At 45.9% G+C, this 24,911-nt stretch overlaps 1 protein-coding gene across 1 annotated transcript in view; it reads left to right on the forward strand.

Moving 5' to 3' along the window:
- LOC119382725 (myosin light chain kinase, smooth muscle-like) overlaps positions 1–24,465 on the forward strand; it is a 141,691-nt gene extending 117,226 nt beyond the window's left edge. The window contains 8 exon segments of the mRNA XM_049412312.1: positions 5,108–5,249; positions 10,406–10,605; positions 12,694–12,703; positions 12,705–12,847; positions 15,920–15,965; positions 18,642–18,716; positions 19,366–19,442; positions 23,228–24,465. Of these exon segments, the coding sequence (XP_049268269.1) occupies positions 5,108–5,249; positions 10,406–10,605; positions 12,694–12,703; positions 12,705–12,847; positions 15,920–15,965; positions 18,642–18,716; positions 19,366–19,431 (682 nt within the window). The 3' untranslated portion in view covers positions 19,432–19,442; positions 23,228–24,465.
- The last annotated feature ends 446 nt before the right edge of the window (positions 24,466–24,911 follow it).

The following is a 24,911-nucleotide window of genomic DNA, read 5'->3' on the forward strand; positions in this document are numbered from 1 at the left end:
TAGTAGGGTATGGGACTATTGGTCGGTAGTTTTAATTAGTCATCATGAAACGCAGGTGCTCACTGGTACCACGTATGTCCCTCGAAAGTGGCGCTATATATATGCTCCTGGGGTCGTTTACGAAGTACGTGTGGCGCAGTGAACTTGTTACGTATGCATGTCTTCTCATTCATGACACTCCGTGAATGAGACTATGACCTTGGGAATTTGACAATTATTAACAATGGGTGAATAATGTCACAAAGTGAGCACGTTAGTAGCGGTTACTACCTTTCTTTCTAACAACGTTTACTTTACTACCTATAGTTAGGAACGGCAAGGGTAGCAACATTTACTACCCTTGTCGTTACTAACTGCAGTTACTAACAGGGTAGTAAAATACGTGACAAGCAGTTACTGCTCAAAGTTAGCAGGTACCACTACCTTTTCTTCAAGAGTGACTCCAACAGTATAGGTAGTGGAAGTTATGCAGGGGCCGTTGTTCTCGCTGACCTTTCGAACTGTTGAGCGGGAAAAGCAACGAAAAGGAGTTACGGTCGATGGTCCTTTCTGACTTTTTGCACGCGCCTCGGCAGGTGACCGCCTGCGTATGCGTGGGGTACGCGAGCATGGCAGAATGTTTTACGATGTTGTTGGGCAAGAAAAAGTTCTGGCGAGAAACGGAGCCGGAGAAAGTTCGTCATTCCTCGGGAGACAAAAGCAGCAGAAGAATGCGCGCGTTGTGGGCGCATAAAAAGCGGGTTTGGAGGCCGGAGAGCAAGAGAGAGTGAGTGAGAGAGAGAGAGAGTGATAGCTTGAGAGCCGCAGGCATGTGCGAGGCAGGCGGACTCCGCGGCCTTGCACACCACCGCGGGTGAGAGTACAAAAGCTTCCTCCCCCTCTGGCTGCCGATGTTGTCGCCTCCTGCCACCAGATCAGCGCAGCGGCAGCAGCACGACTGCTACCAACGCCACTACGGGCGAGCTTGAAGCCTCGCGAAGCATGTTGGTCGGGCACGCACACTCTGCGCGGCGTGTATTTAAAGCGCCGCTCTAACCTTCAAGGGCCGGGGTGGATGCGAGGCCCGTCGGCCTTTTGTTCGGCGCGACCCAGTGCCCGGGAGCGCTGCCAAGCATGGGGCTAGGAATAGCCGCCGCCGCCTCTCGGCCCCTGACAGCCACCAGGAGAGTGTGCCTCGTGGCCCACGCCGGTGACAGCTACTCCGAGCGGAGGAGAGAGCCCGGCTTCGCATGCCCGCCGTTCTGTTGACCGTCCGGCGCACTTTCGTACGCCGTGCTAGCATGCTGCTCGTCGCTACTTTCATTCATTCGGGCCCCGCCGGCCGCCTGCTACACGAACGCTACACGAAGAATTACCCGGTCATAATATTATTGAACGCGTAAATATAGAAACAGTGTGGCAGCAGTCTTACGAGGTACAAGTCAATCTGACGAAATATTATCAACCAACCTCTTTCAATAAGGCGAATAAACAATGCGCAGCTTCACACGGCGATTATAGATGACATAGCCGATTGAAAAGAACGACGCAAGGAAAGGAGCACGGCGCAATATTTCAAATATAATCGTTCAGAGAAATGGGAGCGCGGGAACAAGGACGACGGACGAGAAAGAACCGCACAATACGAGCGCTCATTAACAACGAGTTTTATGACACGTTCGAAGAACACATTTATACGCGCACGTCAAAAAGATTACCGTGCTAACGAATATGAAATACCAACTTGATCACCTCTCTATCCTTTTGCATTTCAAATATAAATTATGTTTGCAATTATGAGGCAATATTGCTTGCGATATCGTGCGGTGTTTTTTTCTTCGATTACTGCGGTCACAACAACCGCTGGCGCAAAGACCACCACGAGCACACGAGAGAAAATGAATCAGGCGGCTCAGAGAGAGAGTTAAATATAAGCAGAAAATTAATCGGCGAAGAGATCTTCGCGATTAACTAGGAGTGTGAGTGAGTGAACAACTTTATTGAACGATCCGGCAAAACAAGGAGAGGGGAATGGGGTGGTGGAGACTCTTGCGTGCATGCGAGCCTCTCAGCCGCGAAGGGAGCCCCTCGCGCTGCGAGGGTGGCATGCCACGTGCTGGACCTTGTCTCTGTGGGTAGGCTTGCTCGTGTCTTTTGCTGCATGTTAGGGCATAAATCGGAGGCTCGGAACAGAATTACGAGGCCTTAGGCATTCGTAAAGCGCACGACGATAACGAAGAAAAGGTCGGACGTCGGTGAAATGTAAGGAAATAAGCAAAGAAAACGACACGGTTCATAAAGACTATAACGACTCTAGTCTCCTTTGTCCGTGTCATGTTTGTTCTGTCGCTACGACAACATTTTACCTACTAATCCAGCAGTCAGTCCTACACATGCTTATCTTGGCATTATGCACTCACGCGCTGTCTGGAATCACAGGGTAAATACGTTCTGCGCATCACGTAGGCGTTAGTGCTAGCTTAATGTGACTCTTGAGGAGGAGCTCGGGTGCCAGGGCTAAAGTGAAACGTTCGGGACGCAGTCGCCTCGCCGCACACTTATAAAAATGACCGGCATCCGTCACTGCATTCGAGGGTGGCCAGCCGCGACGCGTCGGTGGCGCGTGTTTTTCTTGAAGCCCCGTTTCTTTACGATGCCTTCGTCCCGCTGACCCGTATAGCGACCGCTGTAGCCGTATACCACGCCCGCTTGCCACTGAAGCCAAGGGGCTGCCGTGCTTTATTATTTTGCTGCCTCTTCGCGTGACAAGCGGTGGTTGAGAGGTTTGAAACAGAGCGCAGCTGCGCATGCTATAATTTGCGCCCGAGAGAGAGGATCGGAGCGAAGCAGTGCTCGGTCCACTGTTTGGGAAAGGCTTCTTCTTCTACTTGACTCCGCGGCGCGGGTTTTGAGAGCCCCCGCGCTTATACGCCATTCTCCGTTGCGGGGGGACTTTTACGTAACCGTTTTGTTTGTTGAAGGATTGTTGACTCCCCGCAGCCTTTAAGTTCCTTTTTTTCTTTTTTCTTCGCATTCGAAGAAGCGTGTGCCAGCCAGGGCATCTGGCGCCTTTGTGGCGGCCCGAGTCGTGGGCGGATGGGAGAGGCGGCGGTCGCTTTCTCGAGTCGGAGGAAAATATAGTCGGCTGCTCTGGTCTGCAGGTTACTTTCTCTTCGCGTGGGAGTTTAAAGTAAATAAAGGAAGAGCGCGCAAAGATTCGCCGAGGAAGGGTGCAAATATTTTTGCCCTACAGTCGGGAGGATGCAGCGTCGCTTGACGTCAGATAGAGGGACACCAACGCGGGCCTAGGTTGCCGCGGAGAAGGCTCTCGTCTCCGCTAAAGGTTGCTCGCCCACCTCCTCCTGCTGTGCTCTATGACGTCGGAGCTTATAACAACGCAGAAAATTTTCGGAATATAGCGCATACTACGCTCACGAGTATGAATTGCCGAATGAAAAGAACGCCTTTCGTGTAAACAGGCGCTGGCCTGAAGTGGGGGATGTAGACGTGTTCCTGCAAGCGCTTCGGTCGCAAAATGAGGAAACGACACAAGAAAGAAAGCGTTAACTCTTCATAAGAGGAGGGCTATCAGCACGCGAGAAAATGTCTCGCATTCTTTTCACTTTTCTGCGAGAGACACCGTGTCTTCGCGAAAGATTTGTGGCGCAACTGAGAACGAACCAAAAGCTAAGCAAAAAGCAGTCTGTCGACTGGCGGTGATTGCAGACCAGAACTAATCCGAACACGGTGATCTCACACGTCATTTGCCCAGACATATGCAAGACAGATAAATGCAAAAACTATGGTTATAGAACCACTCTCGAGCACATGCTGTGGGAATGTGGACGGATAACAAACAACACTGGGGACTCAACCTCTAGCGATCGCCTCCGCGCGCGCTGGGAGACTGTGTTGCACAGCTCTGCCCTTGATGATCAACTTTGGGCTGTCCCACGGGACGAGGAAGCCGCCAGCGCTCAAGAACTCGTGGCCGTCACCTGGGCGGGACCTTTTATCCGTCCCACAAATCGCGGGACATTTCATTAAAGTTATTTGTGTGTAACTGAGAACGAAGAACAAAAATGAGCGAACAGACGATAGGGCTCCAGTCCTCTCTTGTCTCGTTTTTCCTCCTCGTTCTCACCTGATGAAGAATGTCACGCAAGAAAAACAGGAAACGAGAAGAGAAGTAGCGATTGCGCGTGTGTGTCTTTGTTTTTTCTAGTGCTGCAGTTCGGCCGGCGCAGTGGTATAGGGGTAACGGTGCTCGGCTGCTGACCCGAAGATCGCCGGTTAGATCCCAGTCACGTCGGTCACATTTCGATGGAGACGAAAGTGCTTGACGCCCGTGTACATAAATTTAGGTGCACGTTAAAAAACCCCAGGTGGTCGAAATTTCGCGAGCCCTCCGGTACGGCGTGCCTCGTGGTCATATCTTAGTTTTTGCACGTAAAACCCAAGTAACTACTGTTGCTACAGTTCAAGGCGCTTAGCTTGTACCAATCCGCCAAATGTTCCTGTTTCGGTTAAGCATCGTAGAGGTAATAATTCGGATCTTTCAAACATAACTCACAACCTTATGTTACAAATCGGCAATGCAGCGATTCGTGCCAACGCTGCGGTGCTTACGAATCGCCTGTAATAATATACTTCGCGATAATAATGCAATAATGCAATAACATAATTCGCGAAACAAAAGAGCTGTTCAAGAGCAGCGCTGCGGCGAGCTGGAGAAGCGGAAACGTACACGTGTGCTGGCTGGACGGCCGCTTTCGAAGCAGCCCGTTGCCCCACCTTCAGGAAGACGTCAGAGGTAGCAAATTGACGGCCTCGCGTCTCTATCCTCTCGCAAGGCGGTGTTATGCAGCCAACCAGGAAGTTCGGAAAGGCCAGGACTTTAATTTAGTGTTGCCCTCAATTTAGACCGACCTTGCATGGAACGCGCCAGCTAACACCTTGTCTAGAGTCGTTTGCTTTGACACGGCCCAATGATGACATCGGCGAGGTGCCGGCGCAGAGAACAACATGCACGTCTATGTTTAGCGGGCCGTAAGAAGGGTGACGGCTATTTACTTAACATATTATCTTTCTTTTTTATGCCTCTCGGTAACTTCTCGTCTCTTTCCAGGATCGAAGGCGGCGAGCTCTTTGAGAGGGTGATTGATGACGACTTCGTACTCACCGAGAAAGCCTGCGCCATCTTCGTGAGGCAAATATGCGAAGGTGTTGACTACATGCACTCCAAAAACATCCTCCACCTGGACATGAAGGTGAGACTAGCCGCCTTCCTGTCACATTTCTGGCATTCGAGTCTTTACTATCTCGCTAACGTTCCCTGATGACGTCAATCAGACGTGCACAGGTTGCCCCCGGAAACATAGAAAGAATTCGAAAAGAAAATATCACGTTTGCTTCTTCTTTAATTCCACATTTCTTTGGTTCGACTGTAGGAAAACTGCGAAACGCGCGCGAAGAAAACGCGGCCCACGGGCCCACGCATACGCACTCACAGGCACACATACGCATGCAGGGTGTGTGCATGGGTGCTAGTCCAAGGCTGAGAAAGAGAGAGAAAGGGGATAAAGAGAGAGAGAGAGAGATGTTATGTAACACCGTGAAGTCGACAACATTCACTTGAAAAAACGTTATTTTCAGCATGTGGCGTCACACGACCATTTAACTTGCGAGTAAACAGAACCATTTGGTAGAAGAGAACGTAAATGTTAAAGTAGAAGGATCGTCGATTAGGCGAGTTGGGAAAGGTGTAAGTGTGAAATAGGAGCGCGTGAACGTCACGATGCGCCCTCGCATATAAAAACTCGCAAGGTCCCTTAGGCATTCACCTAAGACGACTCGAAGGCGAAAGCCATCGCCTTCTTTTTCTTTTCTTTCAGTGCATTGACACTCGGCCGCCCTCTTCCGAGATAATTTTGCACCTAACGGGTTTTTTACCACCTCCAGAATCGCAGGCATTGCAAGCTTTCTGCACCTCACCTGGTTCTGCACTGCCCCCGTGATTTGCCCACCTTTGAACAAGCGACGATGTCATGTTCTGACGTCATAATGTGACGTCACGTTATGTGACGTCATAGTGATGTCATGATGATTTTTTTTCATCAGTCTTGTTGACGCCGACGCCACCGATGGTCAATTTTGGTGTCTGATGAGGCCTCTAATGCGAAACTTTATGTTCTTCTTGGTTTCGCGAATTGTCCCATCCGGAAGAGGACTGCTGGAGATCTCCCGGAGTTAGCATGAGAAGGTGCATTTTGGGCGTAGCCGAGCCTGAGAACTTTCGCATTGCGGAGGAAGCAGAAAATGTGGGAAGTTAAAGAATAGTCGAGGCGTCGTGGTGCTTGGAGAAGGAGGCAAGCGCGACGCGGTATGCTGGTTAAAAAGCGCAAAACTTTGACGAACGAGTGATAGTTTTCACGTTTCCTTTGTATTGAACATGACACGAAATCGCAACGTGTCATCGTGCGCAAAATGACTGTTTAGCGTCGCTCTCCCGTAGTAGAGTACATACAATACTCGAGATCGTTCACATTCTCTTTCAGACACACGAGTCTTCCATGGTAGAATATATAGTACTCTAAATCGTCACCTATTTTTAAGTGCGTAGCACTTTAGGGGCCCGATTTGTCGTCCATCCACCGTCTCATGTCTCATGGTCACGCAGTGGTCAATACAGGCCTAAAACAAAGCTAACAATGCCCAAAACCAGTGCAAAATAAACTAAAAAGGTCTAAAATAATATAAAATACAGAAATAGCCAAGAATAAATTGCAATAATTTTCCTAAAATCGCGAAAAACGCTCTTGAAAGCTGATACTCGCGCCGCGCAAGAGAGAGAGAGAGAGCCACCGCCTCGCGAAGCGCGCGATTGCCAAGGGAATCGCTGGGTTGCCCGTGCTACGCACTTCCTCAGGTTTCACGGTGGTGGAGCTGCGCATTAAGCGCAGGATTTAGAACTACACCAGGGCCTGCACAAGAACTACATTAGCGCTACATTAACCGCAGAATTTTTTCTAAACACGCATACACACATGATATACGATGTGTGTGTGTGTGTTTTTTTTTACTTTGAAGATGTCTTGATGATCTTTTTCCACCTACATTCCCTAACGCGGTATGTCCGATTTCCCACTGAAATCGACTATCGTAATTACTTGTGTTATACCGACACTGACTAGTGTTTGTTAGTTGTTGGTTAAATGTTGGCTATCTGCTCTTAACAAAAACATTGTCTTCGTTCACTCTCAATCCAATCACTGAGTTGTCTGTAATTTATTTCTAATAATATCATTTATTTATTTCTTTTATTTATTTTCAAATACTGCAGCCCAATGCAAATCTATTGCAGGAGTGGCGTACATAAATACAAAACGATATAATTTAAACAGTAACATCACAACAAGCGCTTCAACAAAAACTGATATCGCCACCTCCTGAGCACAACCGGACAACCGGATACAAAATGAGATACATTCAGATACATTCACTATAAATCAGATACATTCACTTCACGCACCGAACCAGGTAGATCATTCCAGTATTCAATAACTCTCGAAAAAAGAAACTGTATTCGAACGTGTTAGTGTGCGCAAAAAAAGGGCTTTAAGTTAAGATTGTGACCACGTCTAGTTGGCAGAGCTCTAGCATACACGATGTAGTTATCGTTAGATAGCCGGAATGACGAGTGAACAAATTAATGCAGAAGTTTCAAAAATTTTTAGATTCGCGCGACTCGCCTTTGGGTCACAGGGGACGTGTCACTAACTATGCAAGCCTGGGTATATCTGCCCATTCATGGTCATTTCTAAGTATCGCATTCATTAGGACAGCGTTGAAATTTCGTCTTCGCTAACGTTTCACTTCACGTATATTCATCCACGTGCATTGGATTTGCGCCGTTAAGATATGGTACGCGATCGCGTAATATTATGTAAAAAGAAAAGCAAGGTGACCTTGCTTCCTACGTGTTATATTTAAGCCTAGAATTTTTCCTACCAATGTCAGTTCAGTATTCGCTATCTCTCACAAAAGTTTTGGTGGTCATTCACACTCCTGTCCCATAATGTCTCAACGGAGTGCATCGACGGCAAAAAAAAAGTGGGCTCGTGTTCATCCTCTTCAGTTGATTGGCCACATTGAGACGATTAGTAGTACGTGCAATGACGTATGTGTAGTTCATGGTGACATGCGCGTTACATGAAAATTATATTCTTGATTATATCTATCGACGAATGAAACGAGACAGCGCAGACTTGGGATATGTAAAAGTATAGAGTATTTAATAGAGAGCTGCACGTCGATGAGTGTGGTCTACGCTCTTGCACTCTTACCCTCTTTGCTCTTACCCTCTTTGCCTCCGTCCAGCGGCGCCGCCGCGAAGTCTGGGCGTGGCCTTCGAGATGCGTGTTGCGCCGGTGGGTGCGAGCGCTGAGAATATGACATCGCTAGGCCGCTGGTACCGATGGCGCAGCTCACTAAGATGTAGGGATGCTGTGCTCGAGGAAACTGTGGGACGCAAGTTCAGTTCCGCCCAGCAGATAACCGGCGAAATTGCCATGACAGAGAGAGATAGAGAAAGACAGAGCGCTTTTTTTTTATTTTGTAGACAATTTTGCCGGCGTACAAACCTCTGCAGCGGAGAAAGGGAGCAACTCCTTCCTGGGCTGTCGCACGGGAGTACAAAGGCTGACGTCGCTGCCTCGGCAGTGCATTTTTGGGAGGTCGCGCATGTTTACAACAACCCTGAGGGGAATATGGCGGCACTCAGGAATCCCTCTGTGAGAATGTGTATATGTTGGCGCATACATGCTACTATGGACAGGGAAGCGGAGTGGGGACAGAAAACCCCCAGAAAAAAAGTTAGTTACCGACACCGTACCGCACAATGGGCGAACGCTAATCGGACTTATTATTAAGTATTCACAACAAGCCCTTTCCTATTCGTTTTCTATCCGCATGCCTGTATTTGAGCTCCCCTTAACGCTCGTTTCTCACGTAACTTACCTGTGCGGTCTGCATGACTAATGGGCAGGGCCTCATAATCGCGGCCATTTATTTCTTGCGCCTACAGTGCATCAAGAAGCAGTAACAGCGCGCAGCATCCGCGAGGGGAGGCTTGAAGGGGTCATTAATCATTTCCACCGGCTACTGACAATCTGGCGTTTTGGCAGGCGCCGCTCATGCACTGCTGCCTCGCCGCATCTCCGGCACTCGCCGCGTGCTCTACTCTTCCAAAAATAAAGACGACTAGCGTCGAGAGAAAGTGAGAGAACATTGAGATGACGAAAGAGATACATAAAAAAAGAGGCTCCCAAGCAAAGATGCGTGGTTTTCACTGCGGTGCTACGATGATGCGTGGGCGAACATCTGCAGTGCGAAGCGAGACTCGCTCCTCTCTGAAAAATGGAACCGGATTATAAGTGAGTCACGCACTCAGACGCGCACTCTCTGCGCCTGGAAAGGTATTCGCGCTAAAATAGAAACCAAAGTAGGAAGGAGGAGGAGAGGCAATGAAGAAGCAGGTAGTAAGACGAGATAAAGAAAGAGAGGGAGATGGAGGAGGGATGGCAGGCACTCCTTTCGGTACCTCTATCTACTGTGAGACCGCCGTTCAGAGCCAATTTTGGTGCTCCATTCGTGTTGCCGAACTTTTCGTGGGAAGTAATATCTCTAATGCAGCTTGTACGACCGCGTCATCGTTATAAATACAACCGGTGATCGCAGAGACGCATTGCGAGCTTGCATTAGTGGCAAGCGCATCACGACCTGCACGTGGACTATAGTGGCGTTGGATACGTTTCAGAAATTGACTCACTGAAATCAAATGTGCGATGACAACAAGTCAGTGGAGCATAGTGATGATGCAACTATGTAAAAAAAAGACACACCAAAGCTTTCTTGCTGTGCCGTTCTCTCTTATTCTAGACGTTGCATAAATTTATTGAATTTTAGATTTTACTACGTGCCAGCGTTCACCTTCACGCAATAGATGATGCAGGACGCGTGCTACGTCAATCAACACTTAATATTGAGACAGACACTGAAAACACGTGTCACACACGCATATGACTTTGCACAGACGACCTCGTTGTAGATGCCTCGAACAACAGCATTGAAAGCAAAGATGTTCTTGAGTGCGATATTCTGGCGTATGCCGTCCACACGCTTTGATTAAGAGCATAGTTCACACTCAGGTGCGCATGTGACCTGTTGTCTATGTCAGCGTCAAGCGTGCACGCTGTTGCTTTTCTTCGTTACTTGTTACAGATGATAAACTTGGTGCAATCATTTTATAAGTTCGCTGCAAAGCGAAGGGTAACGCTTAATTACCGTGCATGGTGGGTGAAACTGGCGCACACCCAGTTGGGCGCGGCTGACGCTTTGCTTGTTTTTTGTCTCCTTGTGTTTGCAGCCGGAGAACGTTCTGTGCACCACGCGCACCGGTAACCGTATTAAGCTGATCGACTTCGGCCTGGCGCGTTTCTACGAGCCGGGTAAGAAGCTGCAGGTGCTGTTTGGCACGCCGGAGTTCGTGGCTCCCGAGGTGGTCAACTTCGACAAGGTCGGATTCCAAACGGACATGTGGAGCGTCGGCGTCATCTGCTATGTCCTGTGAGTGCAGTGGGCTGTTCTTCGACTCACTCACTCACTCACTCACTCACTCACTCACTCACTCACTCACTCACTCACTCACTCACTCACTCACTCACTCACTCACTCACTCACTCACTCACTCACTCACTCACTCACTCACTCACTCACTCACTCACTCACTCACTCACTCACTCACTCACTCACTCACTCACTCACTCACTCACTCACTCACTCACTCACTCACTCACTCACTCACTCACTCACTCACTCACTCACTCACTCTGTCGAATCAATCAATCAATCAATCAATCAATCAATCAATCAATCAATCAATCAATCAATCAATCAATCAATCAATCAATCAATCAATCAATCAATCAATCAATCAATCAATCAATCAATCGGTGATCGAACGAATGAATGAACTAATCAGTCAATGAATGAATGAATGAATGAATGAATGAATGAATGAATGAATGAATGAATCGGCGACGTTTAGCAATCTGCATAGCGGGGCGCCTGCTCGCTTATCCCCTCACTCAATGAAAGCAAAAATCAGTCTCACGTGTGACCCCTGTATTCACTATAGCCCCTGACTTAGTCACTGCGCCGCTAGATCACTTGCGCACCCCAGTTTACTCACTCTTTCTCAGTGCACACTATCGCATGCACGAGCCTACAACCGCGGAAGCACGTAAGCATACAGGGTGTCCCAGCTAAGGTTAGCCAATCCATTGCTTGTTTTATTTCTTAGTTATCTTTTTCTAATTAGCCATGTCACTGATGCACAAACGTGACCTACTGTTGGCCAAAGTAGACAGATGATTAAATACCGTATAGGCCTAATAACCACACATTGCGTGTGTTGTGCTTAGGCTTGGCTAAACTTGGCTGGTACACTCCATACATGCCCACACATGCAGACACATTCACTCACCTGTAATCAAACATCGAGTGAGTTAGGTAGCGTATCTTTCGGTACCGACGGCGACGGTACTTTTTTCTCAATATTTCTTCGTAAATACGAATACGGATATATGCAGTGCTATCAACGCACGTAGTCGTACGAGGTTCTGCTAACAGCAGTGCCAAATTAATGACCTAGTATGATTCAAGATAAGACAATTTCAGCGATGCTCTTGCTGTTATTTTACCAGCTCGTAAGCTCATAATACTGCACAAATGTTGATATCAACAGACAAAGGAAGCAGTAATTGCTCAGAACTAGAATGATCTACATAACTTAAATCTACACAAAATACATTTTTCCAAGTTGTGCCTCTGGCAGCATATTTTTGCAACTGCGTGCAACGGCGTGGATCAGGATATGGAGAGGAAACGCAAGATAACCAACTTGACTTAGAATATTCAAAGTGAACTTGTAAGTGCTAGTAACTGGGCTACCAGAACTTGTGGATGCTAGCAATAATTAGAGCAGCAAAGGAACTGAGCATCTTTAATGGGTACCTTATCTACTAACTTTACTTACCAGCATTACGTAGGTTCGGGTTAAAATATTTCGAAACTATTTAGCATGTATAGAAAACATTGTGGTAGTGTCTAAAAAAAAATCTGCGCTATGCTTGGTGCATATACTGTATAGCTACTAAAATGTCACCAGAGGCCTTGAACATTTCGCAAGTCATAGCCTTAATAGTTAAGCTGGCAAGACGGAATGGCACCACAGTTTACCCTTCAACGTATAAATACGTAGATGTTGCTTCAGACCACGGCCACAGTGACTTAAATAGCGAGTGGAACCGTAAAAGGACATTGGTCAACAGCAAAACATCAACGAGCTAGTTAGACGGTGGTGAAAAAGTTAATCATGGTTTAGCCGTAGGCGTTAAGAAGCGTACGGTGGAGGGCTAGTTGGTAAGACATGGAAAACATAAAACTACGCTTACATACAGGACAAAAGAAGAAAGAAGTGGACAGGACTGCGCTGGTCCTGTCCACTTCTTTCTTCTTGTGCCCCGTATGTAGGCGTAGTTGGCATTACACTCGTAGAATAATAAAATTTCTGGTGTGCTGGATTGATCTCGGTTGTTCCTTCGACGCCTCCTTTTTTTCATGCATAAAACTTATTCGATGACCTATCCGCAGGCTCTCCGGTCCTTTCACCTTTCATGGGAAACAGTGAATTGGAGACGATGGCGAACGTCACGAGAGCGGAATACGATTTCGACGATGAGAGCTTTGACCAGATCTCCGAAGAAGCAAAAGACTTCATCGCAAAGCTTCTGTTAAAAGACAAAGAGTGAGTATCACTAAGCGTGTTTGCGATAAGGGCAACACTGTCGGCAGAGACACATTAGCAACGAAATATAAAAAGCTCTCTGCGGACCTTCACCTGCATAAGCAGCGAAAGTAGTTGATCGGGTGGTTCACGTAAATACTATTAAATTACTTGTGAAATGCCATAAAATAGCCATTAAGTATGAGCTGCGAATGTTGTAGGCGCACACAAAATACAAAATGCCCATCTGGCATGTTCCCATGGTTGTGAGACGCACGTCACGTCTTTAGATTCCTCCACCCATTGCCGTATCGTATAGGTTGGATTTCCGGACGCAGCAGCTGCACTTAAGTAGAGACAAACATGCGATATGCAATAGGCTTGTGCACTTGTATTTAGGTATGCAGGGCTGGGCAAAGATACTTTGAAATTGTATCGCGATACGATAAAAGATACTCAAGCAAGAAGTATTTGAGATACAGATACAAGATACCACAACGCCGATTGTATCCGATACGATACATTCCAGTTGTATCTTAAGATACTTCGATACATTCGCAAATTTGTTATTATGTGTCTGTATATACGGTAATGTAGCACTAAACGCCGATGCACAAAAATGTTCGCTTGAAAGTTTATTAACTGCGAGCAATTTACTTTCAAAATGTCTGTTAGTATATCCAAAGTTTTGTATTTCTTGCTGAAGGTATATTACTTTTGTTCCGAAACAACTTACTGGGGTTGCTTTAGCTGCTTACGATGACAGCTCTTCATCCACTTCGCTGATAACGGTTTTTGCTTGCCGCTTTTGTAATTGAGTAGAGTCGATGCTCTGCTTGCCGACCAGCTAGCGGGCTGCCATCTTCAATAAGGGGAAAGGGAAAGGAAGAGGTGATGTGGAGAGGGGGAGGGGAAAGGGGGAAGGGGAGGATGATAGTTGGGAGGGGAGTGGAGGAGTGGAGAGGGGATGGGAAAGGGAAATGAGAGGGGAAAGGGAAGGGGAGAGGTGATGTGGAGAGGGAAATGGGAGAGAGGGAGTGGAGAGGGGAAGTGGAGAGGGTTTGCGCATGCGCAGTAAGGGTGGTCGCGCTGCACACCACCACCACCACCGGATTGAACTCCGCTATAAGGTGCTTCACATCTAAAACTGAAATATAGCACACGGGCATCGAATTGCGGCCGCCGCTACCTACGGGTCAGCACTCAAGCACCATAATCACTCGACCACCGCGGCGGGCAACCCCTAATAGCCCTGACAATTAGGCAACTATAAGGTAACACCACAGAAAATTCAGTGACTATGTAAAATAGCAACAGACTCGTTGAGACGTTCATTAGAAAAACGGAGCAGTTTCGTATAACAATGTTTCTCCAATGCATTTGCTAACATCTGTGAGATGGCTCCTAATAATTTACGTTATTATCATCAAAACATAGTTTCGCTATTTTACTAAGCAATAAGCAGAACTTTTGTTACTGTATACTCCAAGCATGCGCAGATTATTATACATTTGATCTCAATGTCGCCTTGACATAACAGTAAACTGAAGTAGAATATAAGTCTGTTAACAGTACGAGAAATAATTCAGACAGCTAAAAGTAAGAATAAAACAGAAAGTTTACGTTGCCAGCACGTTAAAGACATATTGCCGTAAGCAGAGCCGAAAAAAGCAATACAGAGACATAGGTAATGTATGGGATGGAAAAGGACAGCTTAGAAAGAACTTGCGCTAACAGTCCAATTATGATTTTGAAAACTCATTGAATAAAAGAAAAAGAGACGTACGCCAAGATAGCTTCTATTAAGTGAATGCTTGTTATGTTAAATCCAGCATCGGTACCGGTGGTGGTGTAGCTGTTAGAATCTTATTTGCATATGAGTCAATCTCATTGCATGTAAGTAAAACTTGCATCGACGAAGTCCTTCAATTCACCGATGTGTGAAAGCCGCGAGACGCAGAGCAACCTCATTTCTTGCATTCTTTCGACTTCGTAACGACGCACAACGCAAGAGAAACTTCGATAGCGACACTACAGCGGCATCAGAATTTGTGCAAAAGACACCGCACGCATTGGAGTACGCGACACAGTGTAGTAGCTAAGAGCCAAGTGCAACAGCACCGACACAACTAAAAAAAAGGAAGCCGTAAAAACAAAATCTCGTCTGGGCGTAGACTTCGCGCGTTTCTCGAGACGACGCTAGCGCCACCACATGACTCTGCTATCTCAATAGGGACGCTCAGAGCTCATCACTTGCCCTCGCTGGAAAATTCTGGCGGATAGATAAAATAATGTCATTGTCTTTAGTTTTAATCCGGTGGCTTAGTGGGAGCAGTATCACCTTGAGAAGCGGAGTTCAACCAACGTTTATTGTTTCGCACCGCGGTGTTGCGATTGCAGTATCTTGTATCTTAAGATACACGATACATTGTTCAGTGTATCGGAAATACAGATACTGATACACGTCTTGCGAGACGTATCGCGATACAGATACAAGATACCCAAAGAGTATCTAAGATAGTATCGAAGATACATGTATCTTCGATACTGCCCAGCACTGTAGGTATGCAATAGGTGTATAACAATAGGTTTCTAACAAACGGCAAGGGTTCGAGAAAATTTGGCAGTTCCTATTGCAGCAATGATAGGGATGGCTAGGTTTACGGCTTCAATCAATCAATCAATCAATCAATCAATCAATCAATCAATCAATCAATCAATCAATCAATCAATCAATCAATCAATCAATCAATCAATCAATACATACATACATACATACATACATACATACATACATACATACATACATACATACATACATACATACATACATACATACATACCAGGCCCGTAGACAGTGGGGGCCCTGAGGCCCCCCTCCCCCGAATTTTTGGTGATGTGTTTTTACCAAAAATAAATAATAAAATAGGTGTTTTCTCAAAAAGTCAAGGTTTTCAGCAAGTGCCCCCCCCCCCCCGAAAAATATTCCTGGCTACGGGCCTGATACATACATACATCGAAAATTATCCGATCCTGTACTGTCGGCTTTGTACCTCTCCCAAACCTTTTGACTGTTGTGTTTTTCTTTCACAGAGACCGTATGACAGCCGCCCAGGGCTTGAACCATCCGTGGCTTCGGGTAGGTGTTACAACTCCTCAGCCTATAGAGGAAATTGAGGCACCAGACTATCAGGTTGGTCACTTGCCGCAGTGCTTTGGCACCGCGGTAGCCATCCCCAAATGCACGACCACCTGACCGATGATGCCCCGTCCATTAAAAATGAAGCCCCGTGGTTCACTTTGTGCCCGTTGTCGTCGGTCCCCCATCCAGAGACCTGCGGCCCGTCGTCCTGCATCCAGACAGTGTAGTTAGCCTTTTCAAGGCATCCCTTCCCGAGCCGCGTTTGGAACGAATGATTGGAAGACTGCTTAAGCTGGCTGCGAATTTGTGTCCTTCACTACTTACAGTTCATCAAGTATTGTCTTTGTCCATAGCTTGTAGGGACCAGTTGCAAGGGCAGTAATATGGAGGTGCCTACTTTAAAGAAGTGCCGATGGCTACAAGCTTGCACCTTTCATAACAAAAACAAAAACAAATCTGGAAAGCTTACGTTTGGTATTCGTTGCAAACGCGGGGAGTGGAGTAGAAAAGAAAACATTGCGAATTGTTCCTGTGTTGCCGACGCCCTGCCAATAGGATATTTTCTTGCACATGCCCTGTATCTTGATGAATGAAAGTTACACTCCCAGGAGTGAATGTGACTTTAGTTTGTTCCGTTGAGAAAGAAACGCAATTGCCTGCTGTCCCATTTGCAACTGAGTATCCCCCGTTCTTTAGCGATTTAACACGATTACAGTGACATAATATTATAACCCTCTAATTGTCACTGAAACTCACAGCATTAACTATGCCAACAGTAATGCCAATTATGCCGCCTTTAACAAATATATTCGTAATGCGGGTTTATGAACTTTAAGGCTTGACTTTTACAGCGCAAAATCACTACCACCACAGCGATGCACTGAAAGGGGTCCTAAAACGGTGTTTTGACATTTTGTCATCGTTTAGGCTACAAAACCATCACATTATTCACAGCATAAGTTATGCGACGCACCTTGTATCGAGGCAGCTATACGGGTAATCATATGTTACCCTCCGTCTCAGCACAGCCTTTCCTCCTCAAACTTGTCGAACGCGCAGCCGTCGCTGGCGACGGCAGCGCACTCGATGGGTCCAGATGCGCTACGTTCTCCGTGGCCTTCGCAGTAATGTCCGTAATCGACTTCGGCAGCGCCCAGTCGGGCAGGAAAGACGAAGCGGATCGCGGTGTGGTCGAGATCTGCTCCGACAGTTGCCAAAAAGTTACCAGCCGTTCTCATCCGACATTCTGCAAGCGCTAAGAAGTATGCGGACAAACAAAAAATATTTGAGAACGATCACCAGTTACCAGTAAGCGTAAACTCGGGCAGTGTGGTTGTGTCTTCAGGGTTGAAGTTACAGCCGCACACGCGTGGAGCCTGGCGTTGATCGGATAGCGATAACATGACGTCCACTGCACCGACGAGCTGAAGCGACTCCGCTCGCCGATCGCCTTACATGCGCGCGATGTCGCAGCTTTACAAGCCACTAATCGCTAGATGTGAATAGAAGGGGGAAATCTTGAGGGCTTGTGTTTTTGTTTGACGCAACCTTAATGAAAACTATGCTTAAGGTTGTGCTAGATTTGCAGCACACAACGCAGTAGGGCAATTCATGGTATCCGAGAAAAGAAACTTCGAAATAAAAAAAACACTGTCGACCAGCTCACGTCAACACGGAACACGTTGTAACACAGGTGGGCGAGGCTTGCTGTCCACCAAAGATTCAGCGACGTGGGCTGGACATATACAATCAGATCGGTCATCGGTGCGTCATTTAATGGAACAATGCTAGTAGAATAGAAGCGAGATGTGGAAAACCTGTTCGGCTGCACCACTGCGACCTGTAGCGATTCGCGTGTTTAAAGTCTTGCAATAAGTTATACACTTGACGCAGAGAGCTTCAGTCGGTCTGCAAACGATCCTTATAGGACTTGGTTTGCCGGCTCAATGCGTTTGTAAAATGTTGTCAAAACCGTTTCAGGGTACCTTTAATGCACGTTCTTCGTCGTGGTGGTAGCCTCGCGTCTTGTGGAAAACAGAGCGTTATACTGCTCGCATCAAGTGCAATTTTTTTTTCTGAGGAGGCAAAGGGATGAAAATATACGGAACTAAAAAATTTTCACACACAAAAAAATTGCACTATGAATCATTGCATCGCGCACTAGTTTCTGCATCTGCTTTTCTTTCTTCGAATTGTCGAAAAAACTTAGTGATTGTTACGCATCTTGTTGCTGCAACTATAAGCACTGTAACATGCCGAAGCATATTCAAAACGACTTGAAATTGCACGAAATTTCAAATTTCTTGCGCTCTTTAAGAACAGAGTCTTTATGCATGGCAAACTTTTAGGCTTCGCTACGTGTTCAAGGATTCTACAAATAAACGTAGAATTACGCTATGCTTGCGCAGAAATAGCTTGGAGCGGGTAGTTTGTTGTCAAAGAACTTATGTGTCAGCTAAGTGGACATGTATGCGCACGGTTTCAAAGAGCAAAACAGGCAAGTTTTACACCTATAAAAGAAATTCAGAAGACAGCCATTTTTCTTGTATTAACAATTACTGGGGCTGTCTTCAGCGACTACAATGTGAGTGATGTAAAAGTTGATGATCTTGTTTTGGTGCACTGTCTTTATCATATTCTCACGTCGACTGTCTGATTTTTTTGTTATTACAGAAGGATAAGAAGAGAGACGACACGCAACTAGACAAGAAGAAGCTGAAACGTTTCGTCATCAGGAGGAGGTGGCAGGTACGAGTTCAGCTTCCTCGAATGCCTGCTGAAAGGGCGGATGTATTACGACTCGGAGGCAGCATGCTGAAGAAAAACATTTTGTGCACACATCTGCGTACTGCATACTAGTGTAGGCTGTTTGTATACGCTTTAAGCGACGTCACGACATTTATAATGTCGCCATCTCAAGTGCGTGTACTTGTTGCAGCGGTAGCACGTAATCTTAATTAACCTTAAAGGGTCGTGAACCTGACGTTTTTCTCTTGGAACTCTGAAGTGCCCTGATCATGTTCCGATTGAAGTACTTGTGTGCGTATGTGCATGTTTATGTGCTTGTTTTTTTTTTTTCACAAGGGCATTCTTAAATCTGCTGCAGTTTCCTCTGACTGTCGAAGGCTTGTCATTTTAAACATGTTTAGTGAGACCAGTACCTTAGCATCGCTTCGCCGCCCGCTAATTGCGGCACTGAAAAGAGTGAAGAGTGCTAGGCGCGGTTTCTGAACTCCGCCCGACTGAATGACGACGTGTGCAGCTGCACTATATATCGGTGCGCTAAATATCTATCTTGAGCCTCCCCGTGTGCACGGTGATCAGGAGGGCTCGTTTCCTGCCGTTCTCACGTTAACCTCAACTATCTTTAATGCGTACCTGTCCTTCTGTTTTCCAGAAAATGGTGAATGCATTTCTGGCCCTCAGGCGCATGGGAGCCACCATCTCGCCATCTACGCCTTGAACGCTTAACAGGTGGGCTGCGTGCTTGCCCTACCCCGACACGGTGGTCTAGTGGTTATGGCGCTCGGCTGCTGACCCGAAGATCGCGGGATCGAATCCCGGCCGCGGCGGCTCCATTTTCGATGGAGGCGAAAATGTTTGAGGCCCGTGTACTTAGGTTTAGGTGCACGTTAAAGAACCCCAGGTGGTCGAAATTCCCGGAGCCCTCCACTACGGCGTCTCTCATAATCATATCGTGGTTTTGGGACGTTAAACCCCAGATATTATTATTACTATATGCGTGCTTGCCCTAGCTACGCAGTCTGCTACAACTGGCTGTTACGCATTGGTAATGTTGTGTGAACGCCTTATGATTGTTATCACTTCTGAATAGAGGACACCTGTACATTTTTTTTTCATTTCTTATCGTAATATTGGCTGTACAGCTAACCACGTAGCTGGTCCTACTCAGACGATGCGTTATCGATGTAGCGTTATCCACTAGCTACAGAAAAGCCAAGAAACGCATTAAAAAGAGCGCCTGGTTATTTAAAACCTAACCAAGAAACTAATCTTTTCTCGCTGCCAGTCGGCGCTGCAGTGTGCTGCTTAAAAGAGATAGAGAGGGCGAGTCACTTTAACCAGGTTCTGCTGTCGTGTGTAAATGCACAAATACGTTACGAGGCGTGTCATTAATGGGCGTCAGCTTAAACCTAGGACTCAGTTGCATTGACATGCTGTAAAATTTGCTTCATGCTTTATACCGTCCTAGCTTTCTTTCCCCATAGGTCTCTTTTTCTCCCATACGTATAGTATAGAAAAAACAACAACAACAACTAGGAAGCTTCTTGGTACTAAACTTCCTGCTACAGAATGAAAAGAAAAAGGAGAAAGAAAAAGAGCCAGAACACCCAACTCATTTCGTCATGACCGTTACTTGTCACGGAATGATCATGCGGCAAAAGCAGAAGTGATGACATGAAACTGCGGCTCAGATACCCCTAATGTGTACTTGTACAAAAGCATTCGAATTAGGTCCGCCAGGAACAGAAACTTGTAACGCTAACGCATCAAGTTTGTATCCTGCATGTAACAAGCACGCCAGAAAGTCGTCTTGCACTTGCGGGAAACCGTTACAAACTTGATGTTGAGTCGCACGCGACGCAGGCAGTAGCACGTGGCACAGCCATTAAAGCTCGCACGCAATGACTAACAGTCACTAAACGTGCATACTGAAAGTGCCGATCGAAGGTTAACCGTAAGAATCGGAGCCCCTTTTGTTATCACTGCCGTTATTCGCTGTAACTAGAAGTTATTGAGGTTTGGCTCGGGATTTTACAGCATCTATTTTGTCCTGGTCTCAAAAAGCAGTGCGTTGAGATTCAAGCCTCTTAGTTCGACCTTTATTTTACTCAGTTACCCGCTGCGGTGGCTCTTTGTATGTCATTGTGCTGCCAAGAACGATGTCGTGGGTATCATTTCCAGGCCGGAATATTGATAAAAAGGACGAAATATTAGGATGGTCGTGTTTTTAGGTTTACGTGCGTGTTAAATAACACTATGTGCGGTCAAGATTAATTGCATTTTCGGCGCATTAAACCCAAAGAAATGTGTGACCACTAGCCCAACGAAGCACACTTCTGGGATTCAAATTAATTTTGCCAAATGTTTCTGGAATAGTTGAATTACCGTTGGTTTGCCTGCCAGTTGATAAAGCCTCGTGGAGGAGGCAGAACTGTGAGTTGTGTGAGTACGCGAGCATACTGTAGGCCCTTTGAGACATTAAAAAGGTAATCTGATCAGGCTTAGCTTCATTGTGAATCTTATGAAGTTGTTGAGGAGCTCAGCTTGCGTAAGCACCGACAAGCTGCATTTATAGTTCGACGAGGCGTTTCGAAGTCGTTTCAATTCAACGAGGAGCCATGACCTGGCGGCCGATGACGCCGCTGGTTCTCGTGGTAGGTTGAAAAAAAAAGAAATGAAGCAGCCATTTTGTATTGGGCAATTGTCGTATAGTGCGTATATCATTCTTTGTTGTCACTTCGTGGGATTATATAGGTGATCATATCACACAAAACGTTTTGCACCATTGCTTTGCACCATGACGTACCTGCCACGAAAGACGGCTAGACGCGACTACTCCGACTACGTGATTCCCGTGACTTACTGTGGCCAGGATCGGCTTACTGTGCTATGACGTTGCCTGCAGTGTTGGCGGGCTGACAGGGAACAACATCCCCTATACTTTACTTGGCATTATTGTCTGTTAGTTCTCATTAATATTGTGTCTAACAAAGAAAGAACAAGCCCATAAAATTAATCTTCTTTCCTTCATTCATAGCGAGGGTCTCGTTCTGGCAGACTTGATGCCTTCGGTAGTATGCGAGGGATGATTGGTCAGCTGCCAGCTCGTAAAAAGGTCACATTCTACGTGACGCTAACAGGCAGAAAAAAGTGTGTTCCACACTCGCCGCCATGGTTGTGATCGGCGCTAACACTCCTATAGGTTTAAATACACATATATACCCCATGAAGTGGACGGGAGGATGACCGCCGCCGTAGCTCAGTGGTAGAGCATCGGACGCGTTTTTCGAAGGTCGCAGGTTCGGTCCCTGCTGGCGGCAAATTATCTTTTCGTCCACCATACTTTTTTCACATTTATAGCATCTCCTATACTTTCCTTGGGATTATTGTCTGTTAGTTCTCATTAATATTGCGTCTAACGATGAAAAAAAACGAGCCCATAAAAGTTATCTTCTTTCCTACGTTGTATCGTAGTGGGCGAGTATGTAGCAGACGCATGAGACAATGCTACGTTGAATTGTTATTGATGTTAACTGTTTGTGATATAATTAGTTTTTCTATCAGACACACAAAAAAAGGTGTTTCGTCGAATCGACCTCGCATGATAGACGACAAATAGAAACAGCGCTAGACACGGGACGAGAAGAGGACACATACACGGCGCTGAACTAACAACCAATGTTTATTGCAAAAACAAGTGCAATATATAGGACACAGGTGTCTGCGCAGAAACACGGAACATACACCAAAGTGCACATCCATGTGATAAGGCCAAACTGCAAACATTATCAAGAGCCTGTCAAATCAGTGGACCTCAGATATCTAATTTCACAGCCATGAAGCGAAATTGAGGGTACGCTAACACAAGAAACATCATGCTGTTGAATAGCAAGCAGCGCGAACGCGAGATCTGCGAAGCCTTTCACATTCAACAGCATGATGTTTCTTGTGTTAGCGTACCCTCAATTTCGTTTCATGGCTGTGAAATTAGATATCTGAGGTCCACTGATTTGACAGGCTCTTGATAATGTTTGCAGTTTGGCCTTATCACATGGATGTGCACTTTGGTGTATGTTCCGTGTTTCTGCGCAGACACCTGTGTCCTATATATTGCACTTGTTTTTGCAATAAACATTGGTTGTTAGTTCAGCGCCGTGTATGTGTCCTCTTCTCGTCCCGTGTCTAGCGCTGTTTCTATTCGTCGTCTATCATGCAGAACCAACCGACCTCGCATATTTCCGAGTCACTAATCAACGAATGGTGTGCGTTAAAAAAAGTTCTTGATACACAGTAGAGTTCCCCGCAATTGAGTGATGCAATTCTAAAGGTGGAAAACATTTTGGAGAGTGTTGAGTGCCACATTCCCTTTCATATGCAATGCTGTTGTGGTTGAAGGCTCGTGTTTCTGTTCCCCTTATGCGCTCCACTTCAGACTACATTACGCGTCTCTCGTCAAATAACAGGTGATGTTAGTGCATCTGGAGTTATGTAATACATTTCTTTGTTCATTTCAGAACCTCTAAAACCTTCCAAGACCCACCATGTGTTCCCCGTGTCTTTCACCCTGACTGATCTTCAAGGAAAGAAGACTAACGTCACATTTCATCGAATCACTTTTTAATTGTTTAACTCCGCTATCTACATCTTTTGTTAATGGCACGGGAAAACAAGGAACGTGCCTGAGCATGTGTCTTGCATTTCTTAAATTACCTCGCCGTTAAAGAAAGTGGAAATAATGACCGCAAGCTTTTGTTTGAAACAAAGGTGCAAGTAGCTAATTTCAATGTTGCCATGAGTAATTTACCTCAAGCATGCTTGGGGGGAACTAGAGCTCAGCAGTGCTTAAACCCGAACATGGAACACTAAACGTGCTATTGTTATCTTGTAATTGCCGGCTCAAAATGGCCGCTATCCAGTCAATTAAAACTAAAACTTGACGAAGTTGCTGCTAAGCTTTGCTATGTGGAAATGGGATTTTCGTTAGTGTAGCGTTATTACTAAAAAAAACAATAAAAAGAAACTACGGCGATGTTTTCTTCAGGTTTGATCGCGGTATACTTTTAGGTAAGGTTAGAACAGAAATTCCTCCACTTTTTCCTACAGCTCGCTCATAATTCCTTGCCACCATAGGAACATGACGTACACTGCTTTAACTTCGTACGGTCATGTCAGCTGCGATTCTAAAGGTATAAGAAAAGCTGCCTCGTTTGCTGCATCTTTAGGCAACGGCAAATGTGGACGCACGAGCTCATGTTGAAAATTGGTCATTAATTGGTTGAGGAATTCTTTCGCCTTTATGAATGGTTCATACCCACATTGTAGATTGCAAAAGAATCAATGGTCATGTTGGACCCTTCCTGTGCTCACTACTACCATAAACTAGTACCATCCTATGCAAAAGAATCGCAATAGTTATTGAGATTATAAGTGAAATTTAAGAACAACTAAAAATAAATTTATTTAGGTCGAAACTAAAGTAAGATTAGGGCCTAAGTATTCAGCAAGGAAATTGTCCTGATTCAGAAACTCAACAGCTGCCTAGAAATCCCTGCTTTTTGTGCCTTATTTTCTACACGCGAACACCCCTCAGCAAACGAAGCTCTGTTAGATGCAATACCATTGTTTCCCCATTCCCAACTTTCTGTACAGTGTTGGCGTGGACTGTTTTTGTATAAAGGTGTCCGTTATGAACCGTTAAGAACGTTGCGCTTTTCTGCTGAAATGTTTAATAAAGTTGTCTGTTTCTTACCAACCTGCGTCATGGATTGTGCTCCTGATTGATACCATACTACATCCTAACCCCACTATCACTACTTCGCTGGTAGACAGACGAACGATCGTGCAACTTACGTGGGTAGTATAAACCTATCATTATCGGTCATCGTGCATTTATCTTACATTTTTGTTGCCTTTGCCGCTTTCAAAGCTTAGTATGAAGTGTTTGTCATGGAGACAGATTTACTTTGACGTACTTTCATTGAAGCAGCAGTAATGACTGTACTTGGGAGAGCACAGATAGAAAGATCAGATGGCAGACAGATAGCGTCACAACGGAGACGCTATCTGTCTGCCATCTGATCTGCCATCTGATCTTTCTATTTTTTTTCGGTTATCGAAGTGTGTTCTATCACCAGTTATTTGTACCTGAACTGTACTTGAAGCTGTTATGAAGCACATCCCTATATACACGCTACAAAC

The sequence above is a fragment of the Rhipicephalus sanguineus genome, chromosome 2, assembly GCF_013339695.2.
Source record: "Rhipicephalus sanguineus isolate Rsan-2018 chromosome 2, BIME_Rsan_1.4, whole genome shotgun sequence".
Taxonomy (NCBI): domain Eukaryota; kingdom Metazoa; phylum Arthropoda; class Arachnida; order Ixodida; family Ixodidae; genus Rhipicephalus; species Rhipicephalus sanguineus.